The sequence below is a fragment of the Orycteropus afer genome, unplaced genomic scaffold (assembly GCF_000298275.1).
Source record: "Orycteropus afer afer isolate SDZICR_OR568_19922 unplaced genomic scaffold, OryAfe1.0 scaffold00142, whole genome shotgun sequence".
NCBI lineage: Eukaryota > Metazoa > Chordata > Mammalia > Tubulidentata > Orycteropodidae > Orycteropus > Orycteropus afer.
In genome coordinates this window covers 3,262,279-3,273,266 of record NW_006921729.1, presented here as the reverse complement: position 1 = coordinate 3,273,266, position 10,988 = coordinate 3,262,279, and the positions used below count along the sequence as shown (strand labels likewise).

Genomic DNA, 10,988 nt, shown 5'->3' with positions numbered 1-10,988 from the left:
GTACATTCCATGTTCCCATGATCAATGGATGTCTGCAGCTGTTTCTCTTCAATTTGAGTGGTGCCACATCAGCAAATGGAGGTCTCGAAAGCTTTACCTTATCCACAGGAGTAAGGCTGGGTTTACTCAGATGATGCAGCTCTTTCCCAGTCCTATTTTGAGAGCCTTCTAAGCTAACCAGACTATTCATAAAGTTGCATGGTAATGTATTAAACAGTGTTTCTTTGCTATTCATAAGGTTTTCCCTGGCCAATTATCTGAGAAGTGGATGGCCTCCTCCTTCTTCCTAGTCTGTCTCAGTCTGCAAGCTGGGCTGATACCTGTGCACCATGTGTGTCCCGCTGGGTTAGAAACACCAGTTGCTCAGCCTCAAAACTCACATCAACACATCACCACGGTAGGACAAACTGACAGACAAGTTTGTCTCTCTTTTTAGGGCTAAGCTAATCTTTTCTGAAATCTCTTGCTTACTGAAGAAAATACATCCCACTAAAGTTGCTTATAAAAAAAAAAATCTATCTTTCCATCAGTTTTCACAGGAAATCTTTCCCTATAAAATATACAGAAACAGAAAGCTTAGATGATGAAAAGGTTAAAAATGTAGTCAGCACCATGACTAAGTGCCAAGTGTTCAGAGCAATGGTCTCCAAAGATGCAATGTAAGATAATTCACTGGCGCACAAGAAGAAAAAAAATTAGTACTTCCATTTCTACTTCTTTTCATATAAAACTCGAGGGAAAATGAAACCTCTAGTATTTAATAAATGAACTGATCTGGAACTCTTACTCTAAGCATGACACATAGAGTCACACGTCAAATACAGTATTTGAGTTTATTGACGGAAGAGGATTTCCACAGCATAGTGGAGTTCATAGTGGGGCCCTCATTCACTCAGCTGCTTTTGGTGTGAAGATTTAATGAAGCTGTGTATGCCTGGGTAAGTGGATTTACAGACTATATTACCTACTTTAGCAAAATCAGCCTTCAAAATATTGATAGTACCTTAAAGGATTAATACAGAAAAACCACAGATTGAAGATAGTTTTCTTAAGAAATACAAGAATAAGTGAACAACAAGAAAACAGTATAGCTGACCATTCTGTTAGTATTTGTATGAGCTCTGCTAGCTGAAGTTAAATACAATAATGATCTAATCAACAGCTGATAAGAAATCAGGCAAAAATTTAGGATGCTTTGGATGTTTCCATTGTTAACTACTTTTGTTGCTCAAAATAATGTGTGATTCTTGTAAAACTCTCATATCTGCACACCTTGTTAACTGTGAAACAGAATTCCTAATTCGTTCCAAAATTTACAGAAGTGGGTTGTATTCCATATTAATACCTGCTTTTCTCATCTATTCAGAAGGCTGGACATTAAGGTATATTCCCATTTTACCTGAGTTGTTTTTGCTGGCTCTGCAGGGGGTAGGAGAGAGACTTGAGTTGGCTGTGCAGGCATCTGCCCAGTTGGCTGAGGTAGATGAGCAGAAATCTGTTCTGGAACTTGGAGCAAAGTACCCACAGGATCTGCTGTTGGAAAGAGCTATCACAAAAAACACACATACAATCCTGGTTCAGTCAAGTGGAGAGGGAGGCAGGCCTACAATCAGGCAGTAGACCTCACTGGGAGGCACTTTCAAGGTACTTTTTCTGCAACGTACTGCCATCTCTACTCTTCTGAATGTACCTATCCCAAATGGGAGTGAAACATCTCTAGGCTATCATTTATGTTTTGTTTTAACAACTTTCTGAGGTGTCATTTATATCCCACCAAATTTATCCATTGTACATTTTTAGATTTTATGGTTTTTAGAAAATTTAAACAGATGTACAATGATCATCACAGCCAGTTTGGAACTTTTCCACCATCTCAAAAAGTTCCCTTGTGCTGTTCTGCAGTTATTCCTGTTCCTACCTCCAGCCCTAAACAACCACTGATCCACTTTTTTGTTTCTAGATATTTGCATTTTCAGGTATTTCACATAAGCAGAAACATACAATATATAGTCTTTCATGTCTCGCTTTTTTCACTTAGCATAGTATCTTCAGGTTCAGCCAAGTTGTAGCATAGACTTTTAGCACACTTTTTCCCCCTGAGTAACAGTAGTCCATTGCATCATACTCATTTGTAACCATATCCACTCCATCTCCTTTGTCCAGCAAAAATGCACCTCTAAAATGAAGACTTAAGTATGTAATACAAGATTATAGAAACATTTTTCTATGCCAGAGGGCTTTCCATTATTCATAAACAAAGGCAAATTAATCAATGATTCCTTAACATACCCGAAAAGCATTTCAAAAATGAACATGAAACTTTATAACTAACATAGATATTATATATTATTTTATATGTTTAATTATTATATATATTTTAGTTATGTGATTTGGTGAAAAAAACTGAAGTTGAGTACAAAACAAGTTAAGCATATTCAAAATTGCAAGTTAATAATAATAATAATCGAGGCAATGGCCAAAATTTGAAAAAAAAACTAAAAATGCTGAAAGAGAGAGAAAATAAATAAATAAATAAAAGGATAATAACAAAGGCATGGTGTAGTGCCTAAGGCATTTGATTGCTAACCAGAAGGCTGGGGGTTTCAAACCCACCAGCCACTCCTTGGAAAGAAGGTTGGGTAATCTATTTTTGTAGTGATACCGCCTTGGAAACCCAAGGAGGGGCCACTATGTGTCAGATTCGACTGGATGGCAGTGAGTTTGGTTTTTGGTTTGGTAAATAGCTGATGGAGTCCCCTGGTGGTAAAAAAAGTTAATACTCTCTCACTGCTATTCAAAATGTTGGTGACTCAAGTCCACCAAGGGATGCCTAGGAAAAAAGCCTACTGATCAGAAAATCAGCCACTGAAAACCCTATGGTTTTCCTCATAAGTTGGATTCAACTTGATGACAACTGGTTTGGTTTTCTCTTTCTTCTTGTTGTTAACAGCTGATTATATAAACAAACTTCAAGGGACAGGAGAGTAAAATTTTCTGTTCATTTAGCTTCATATATAAGTAAAAAATTACTCATTGGTTCTTGATTTTGACAGAAAAATCAAACTTTCTGCATCCCTTAAAAAGATATGTTAGGGTTAACCCCACGGTTAACTTGTTTGGAAATATAACCTTATTTGGAAATAAAGTCGTTAAGATGTTATCAGTTAAATTAACATGAGGTCATACTGGACTAGGGTAGGTCTTGAGCCCATGAGTAGTATCCCTATAAAAGAGAAGAGACAAAGAGACAGAATGAGGACAGCCATGTGATAAAGGAGGAGTGCTGCAGCTGGAAGCCAAGGAATGCGTGAGGCTACCAGAAGCTAGGAGAGAAAATTAAAGATCTTCCCCTACAGTCTTCCAAGAGAATATGGGCTTGCTGACACACTCAATTGGGACTATTAGCTTCCAGGACTATGAGACAATGAATTTCTGTTCTTATGAGCCTCCCAATTTGTGATATTTTGTTGGTAGCCCTAGGAAACTAATAAAAGCTTAAAGATTAGTTCTGAAAATGTTAGTATAACTATTAGTACTATTTCAAAAGGAAATTACATGCACATGTATGCTTACCTATACTAAAGGCAAAAAAGGTAGCCAAAACTAAGTAATGAGCATGAGAGCATGACTATGCAGAAGTTCAGATAGAGGTATTATTTAGGCAAAGAAACAAGGCAAAGAAGACTGTGGATAATCCTTAGAATACCTTCTCAATCTCTGAAAAAAGAAAGTAATAGTTAAAATGGGCTAATTTTAGAGAGTAACAAATAATCCATAAATCTCAGTAGATTAACACAAGTTATTTCCTGCATACACTTCATGTCTATCTTTGATCAGTAGGGGCTAACTCAGTATCATCCATACTCAGTGTTGCGGGTCATGGTGGCAGGGACAAGGCAACACAGGGAATTACATAGTGGCTCTAGTGCTTCCTCTTGCAGGTAACACATATTACTTCTGCTCACATTTTATTGGCCAAAAGTAAGTGACATGGCCACGCCTAACTCCAAGGTGAAGGGAAGTGAAATTCTACCACATGTCAAGAAGAGGAGTCACAAATATTAGTAAACAGAAGTTTCAATATAAATTGTCAGGTACTGGCTTGTTAATATGTTAAAATACAGAGCTTATTTTCAGTATTAAACAATACTGTGTAGTATGTACACAAATCTCTTAGAAAGTAAAAATGAAGTGAAAAAATAGTTACTTTTAAGTATAAGGGCAAAAATAATACTGGTTTAAGATCAAGAGATTTATACCATTAAACTAAATGCTGAACTCTTCAATGAAGATGCTGCCAGATGGAAGAATACATGACAGAAGAGACCCATGAAATGATTATTCTCAGCTAATGAAAATAAGGAAGGCCAGCCTGACAGAATCCTGTTTAAGTGAATTCCCTATCACAGGGAGGCAATAACTACAGAAAACAGAATCTATATGACAAGAGTAGTAGGGGTGGAGGTGGTGTGGTTTGCTAAAACATTCTGGACAGATGAATGAAAAACAACTGATTCCCAAATGAAGCAAACCAAACCAAAGAAGCAAATCCAAAAGTCAAACACTCAAGGAAGAGCATCTGGACCTTTAAAAAAGGCACTTTTTTAAATGAGGGCAAAGGAACCAATCTGCTTCTACAGCATTCATTCAAATTCAGAAATGGTATCTCTGATAAAATTCAACTGGTGTAAACTCTCATTTTCATTTAGGCATACAAAAATAATGTTCTTAAAATTAAAAAAACAAAACAAAAGCATGTACACTAGTGAGGATTCATTAATCACAATTACTTACCTCAGAATTTAATGGTTCTTTCACTCGAGGAGACTAAAAGAAATACAAAGAAAGAAACTTGTTAACTCAGAATTTGGCTTACTTGTAGTCAGTCCTAATCAGCAAGTAATGGTGAAATTCAAGTCACATTTTATTCAGACCTACATACTAAAATATGGAAGTAATTCGAGTGAAAATTTTCTAGGAAAGAAAACTGTTACTTTACTACTGTAGTCTTTATCCAGGTAGCTTGCACCAATGCACTTGTATTTTAAGAATTCACAACATGAGGTATATAAGCAAACATAACAGGAATGTCCAAATTCTTAATCAGTGGGAAGTCACACGCTTCAAAGTAAAATTCTTTGGACTAATCACAAGTATATCAAATACCTAAAATCCAGAGCAAACCTAAATCTGAAGCTAATTGTCCAGCACATTTTCAAAGCAGAGTCATTCTGATTATAGGCTTTAATGCAGAAAACTCTTAAATCAAAATGGAAGAACAATGCTTTTAAAAGTCTACTACTCTTAACTCTAAGGAGCTTGGTAGCATAACAGTTAGGTGCTCAGTTGTTAACCAAAAGGTTGATGGTTTGTCCTATTTCTGTAGTGACACTGCCTTAGAAACCCAATGAGGGGTCGCTATGAGTTGGGGCCAACTCGATGGCACATAACAACAACAACAGTGGATCCACAGTAGAAAGACCTGGTGATCTGTTTCCATAAAGATTACAGCCTAGGCAACCTTACAAGGCAGTTCTACTCTGTGACATGGGGTAAATATGAGTCAAAATCAATGAGACAGCAGCCAACAAAAACAGCAATAACCCTTACTCTAAAATATTTGGAGATCAAGTATGGAAATAAGTGGGGGTTTGTCCCAAAATAAAGAATGGCTAAAGAAAAGAAATTCATATGTTAATACAAATTGAGGTGATGTCTCAAGTAGCTGGTATAAACCATTCGAGGATTCATTAATCACAAACTATTTGGGAAGAATCAATTAAAATCTGCCATATGAAAATCTGAGCTAAGTTTATTTAGTAAATATTAACAGTAGTATTCTGAATACAGACACTAGAATTTATGAAAAAATCGGCACACCTATAAACAAATACTGATTTATGATAAATTCTGCCAAATATGAATTTAGACAGACTATTGAAAATGCCAACTTAAGTTTTTAATTTTCATCAATAATACATTAAGGAGAATCAATGTTCAGATAATAGTGACTATATTACAGCAAGGAAGTGGTCAGCCCAATAGCTATCCTTTTTTAAAAAAATTTATACTTGGAATTAATTTCAAACATATAAGAGAATTGTAAATACAAGAACAGTACAAAGAAAGAACACTGGGTAGGACTTCCGGTAAGATACGAGAATAGACAAGAGAAGCTACACAGGCCCTCTTCAACACAGAAAAGAGACCAATTGACACAGATACAGAAGATAATCTTTGAGTCCTGAGCTTTGAAAGGAAAACTACAGAAATGGATTAAATACCAACTAGAAGAAGAACGTGAATGAAAACAGTGAATAAGAAGACAAATGGAGCTGAGGACTGTGATCAGCTGATCTGGTCAGGATCCAAATATCCTGTTTGAGTATTTCCAAGTGGTGTAAGGACCTAAGAATTAATCTAAAAATAAGCCCTGTTTGACAAGGGCTGCATGGATGACTGCAATGGTGGCTGATGACTAAAAAGGGAAATAGCAAAGAGAGAGTCAAACTGAGCTGTGGACTTTCAGCTGTCCAGAGAGCACAGCCATTTTGAATGTTTACAAACTGTGGCCATTTTTGATATATAAAGCAGCAGTGTTCCCATTTAGATCCCAGGGATCTAAGAATAGGTTCTGCTTGCCAAGGACAGTATGGACACATTGGAGGATGATGACTGGAAAGGAGACAGGTGCTGAATATATAAGTGCTGCCAACTAGCAAAAACAGGAGCACAGTATCCTGCTTATTCAGATACATCAAAAGAAAGCAAGTATCTTAGGTGAATCACTCCAACATACAATCACCAATTAAATATAAATACAACATCACTATGTCTTGGAGACAAGAGACCATCACAGTCCACACAAAGAAGCAAGACAAAGTAATACAAGCAAGCAACCAGGAAACAGATCCAGAAAACATCCTTGAGGAAGAAGTAGCATTGGAACTCCCTGACAAGAACTTCGAAAGAATTATATTTAGGTACCTTCAATGGATTGAGAGACAGATCAAGGAAAACACTGACAAAATCCTAGAACAATTTCAGAAGACAATATAAGAACAAAATGACAAAATAAAATGGAAAATTAGAAATGATACAAAATCTACAGTAGAAATCCAGAAGATTAATACCAAGAATTATATACCCAGGGAAACTGTTTCCTCAAATATGATGGTGAAATTAGACTATTTCAAGATAAGCAGAAATTAAGAGAATTTGTTAAAACCAGACCAGCCTTACAAGAGATGCTAAAGGGAGTCCTTTGGACAGAGAACCAACAACAGCAAATAACAACCAACCATCAACACACATGATGACATAACCCTGAAACCAAGCCAGTTATGAAAGTGTCCAAAGAAAAGTAAGCTTACAAAATTATAAACAGGGAATCAGAGACATCCACTGGTAAATGAGGACAACTACAAACCAAATAGAGAGAAAAAATAGTGTTGTTACAGAACTTCTAAATGGCGAGGAAGTCAAGACAATTACAAGATAGAACAACTGCTCTAAACTTAGGAAGAAAATTATAAATCACAGGGTTACCACAAAGAAAAATGATTAACTTTCACATCAAAATAGAAAAGAGGACAAGCACAAATATTTAGCAAATACTAAAACAATAGCAACGAAGAAAGTGATAACATGATTCATAAACAATATGAGCTCATCACAGACAACTGTATGGAACAAAGAAATTAGCAACACCACAAAAACATACATAAGAAAATAACAGCAACAAATTCATACTTGTCAATAATTACACTAAATGTCAATGGATTAAATGCGCCACTCAAGAGTTGCAGAATGGATAAGAAAACGTAACTCATCAATATGCTGTCTATAAGAGACACATCCTTAGAGGAAAAAGACAAAAAGAGACTAAAAATCAAAGATTGGAAGAAGATTTATCAAGCAAATGGCAATCAAAAAGGAGCAGGAGTGGCAACATTAATTTCTGATAAAATGCACTTTAAGACAAAAACCACCATAAAAGACAAGTAAGGACATTATATTATGATTAAAGGATTAGTTGAACAAAAGGATGTAAAACCAATAAACATCTACACACACAATGAAAGAGCCCCACAATATGTAAATCAGGCTTTAAAAGAATTGAAAAGGCAAATAGATTACTCCACAGTCATAGTAGGAGACTTTAATACACTACTTTCAATCAAAGATAGAACTGGAAAGAAATTTAACAAAGATGCAGAAGAACTAAACAATATGATCCACCAAATTGACTTTATAGACATCTACAGAGCACTTCACCCAGCAACAGCACAATATACGTTCTTTTCCAATACACATGGAACATTTTCCAGGATAGACCGTATGTTAGACCACAAAGTAAGCCTCAATAAATCTGAAAAGACTGGAATATTGCAAAGTATCTTCTCAGATCACAATGCTGTAAAATTAGAAATCATCAATAGGAAGATCAACGGAAAAAGAACAAACACATGGAAACTGAGTAACAGCCACCTTAAAAACTGTTGAGTAACAGAAGAAATAAAAAATGAAATTAAAACAATTTTTGAATCGAACAAGAATGAAAGCACAACATACCAAAACCTTTGGGACACAGAAGCAGGGATTAGAGGACAATTTATAGCAATAAATGGACACATCAAAAAGGAAGAGCCAAAAACAAAACCTTAACCCAACATCTTCAACAATTAGAAAAAGAGCAGCAAAAAACTCCTACAGTCACCAGAAGAAAAGAAATAATAAAGATTCAAGCAGAAATAAGTGAAACAGAAAATAAAAAGACAAGAGAAAAAACAAGACCAGAAGTTGGTTTTCTGAAAAGATTAATAAAATTGACAAACCACTGGCAAACTTAACACAGGAAAAGGAGAGAATACAAATAACATGAATAAGAAATGAATTAGGAATTAGCTGATGTCACAACAGAACCAAATGAAATAAGAAGTGTAGTATCAGGATACTATGAAGAAATATACTCCAACAAATATAAAAATCTAGAAGAAATAGATTTCTAGAAACATACAACTTACCTAAAATAACACAGACTGAGGTGGAAAAACTGAACAGACTCATAACAAAAGAAGAAATAGGTCATAAAAAACTTACCAACAACAAAAAAGTCCTGGCCCAGACAGTTTCACTGGAGAATTCTACCAAACATTCAGAGAACTGATACCAATCCTACCCCAAACTATTCCAGAACATGAAATAGGATGGAATTCTCCCAAATTTATTTTATGAAGCAAGCATAATTCTGATAACAAAACCAGACTAAGGCATCATTAAAAAGGAAAACTACAGACCAACATCCCTCATGAATATAGAAAGCAAAAGTCTTCAACAACATCCAAGCCAAAAGACTCCAGCAACATATGAAAGAAATAATATACCATGACCAAGTAGGAGCTCTGGTAGCATAGTGGCTGGGGCACGTGACTGCTAACCAGAAGGCTGGAGGTTCAAACCCACCAGCCACTCCTCGGAAGGAAGGCTGGGCAATCTACTTCCATAGTGATACTGCCTCGGAAACCCAAGGAGGGGTCACTATGAGTTGGGTACACTTGACAGCACATAACAACAACAACATGACCAAGTGGGGTTCATACTAGATATGCAAGGATGGTTCAACATCATTAAACAATCCACATAATCCATCACATAAGTGAAATAAAGGAAAAGTACCACATGATCATATCAATCAATGCAAAAAAGGCATCTGTTAAAATCCAACACCCTTTCTTGATAAAAACTCTTAGCAAAACAGAAATAGAAGGGAAATTCCTCAACACACACACACACACACACACACAAAGTCAAAAGCCAACATTATTCTCAGTGGAGAGAGACTGAAGCCACTACCCCTTGCAAACAGGAACTAGACAAGGATGCCCTCTATCATCATCATTTCTATTCAACACTGTATTAGAAATCCTAGCCAGGGCAATAAGGCAAGAAAGGGAAATAAAAGGCATCCAAATTGGAAAGGAAGAAGTAATACTATCCCATTTGTAGATGATATGATCTTATACACAGAAAACTCAAAAGACTCAGCCAGAACCTAACTGAGAGATTTAGGACAGTGGCAGAATACAAGATCAAAATATAAAAATCATGTGAATTCCTCTACACCAGCAAAGAGACTGCTGAAAAAGAAATAAGGAGGTCATTTATAATACCAAACCAAAAAATAAAATACTCGGGAATAAATCTTACCAGGGACACAAAAGAGCTGTAGAAAGAAAACTACAAAACACTACTTTTAAGAAACCATAAGAGATCTACATAAATGGAAGAACATACCATGCCTGTGGATGGGAAGATTGAACATTGTGAAAATGGTAATACTACCGAAAACAATCTGTACATTCAATGCAATCCCAATGCAGATCCTATGAACATTCTTTAAGGACATGGAGAAACAAATTACTAATTTTGTATGGAAAGGAAAGAGACCTCAGATAAGCAAAGCACTACTGAAGAAGAAGAATGAAGCAGGAGGTCTCACACTCCCAGATCTCAAAATGTACTATACAACCCCAGGAGTCAAAACAGCCTACTACTGGTACAACAACAGACACATAGACCAATGGAGTAGAACTGAGAACCCAGAAATAGATTAATCCACCTATGGTCACCTGATCTTTGACAAAGGGCTGAAATCCATTCAATGGAGAAGAGACAGTCTCTCTAACAAATGGTGCTTGTAAAATTGTTTATCCATTTGGAGAAAAATGAAATAAGATCCATACCTTACACTATACACAAAAACTAACCCCAGATGGATCAAAGACTTAAATGTGAAAACTGAAACTAAAGTTCCTTAAGGAAAAAATAGAGGCAAGCTTGTTGCTGTTGTTGTTATTTGCCATCGAGTCAGCCCCGACTCATAGCGACCCCTCCTCGGGTTTCCGAGGCAGTATCACTACGGAAGTAGGATTGCCCAACCTTCCTTCTGAGGAGTGGCTGGTGGGTTTGAACCACCAGCCTTCTGG

General features: G+C 36.2%; 1 protein-coding gene across 1 annotated transcript in view; it reads right to left on the bottom strand.

Moving 5' to 3' along the window:
- OXSR1 (oxidative stress responsive kinase 1) overlaps nucleotides 1-10,988 on the bottom strand; it is a 215,762-nt gene that overhangs the window by 11,305 nt on the left and 193,469 nt on the right. Inside the window, exons 12-13 of the mRNA XM_007945706.1 lie at nucleotides 4,795-4,827; nucleotides 1,400-1,546 (exon numbers count right to left, since the gene is read on the bottom strand). Of these exons, the coding sequence (XP_007943897.1) occupies nucleotides 1,400-1,546; nucleotides 4,795-4,827 (180 nt within the window). The remainder of the gene's footprint in view (nucleotides 1-1,399; nucleotides 1,547-4,794; nucleotides 4,828-10,988) is intronic.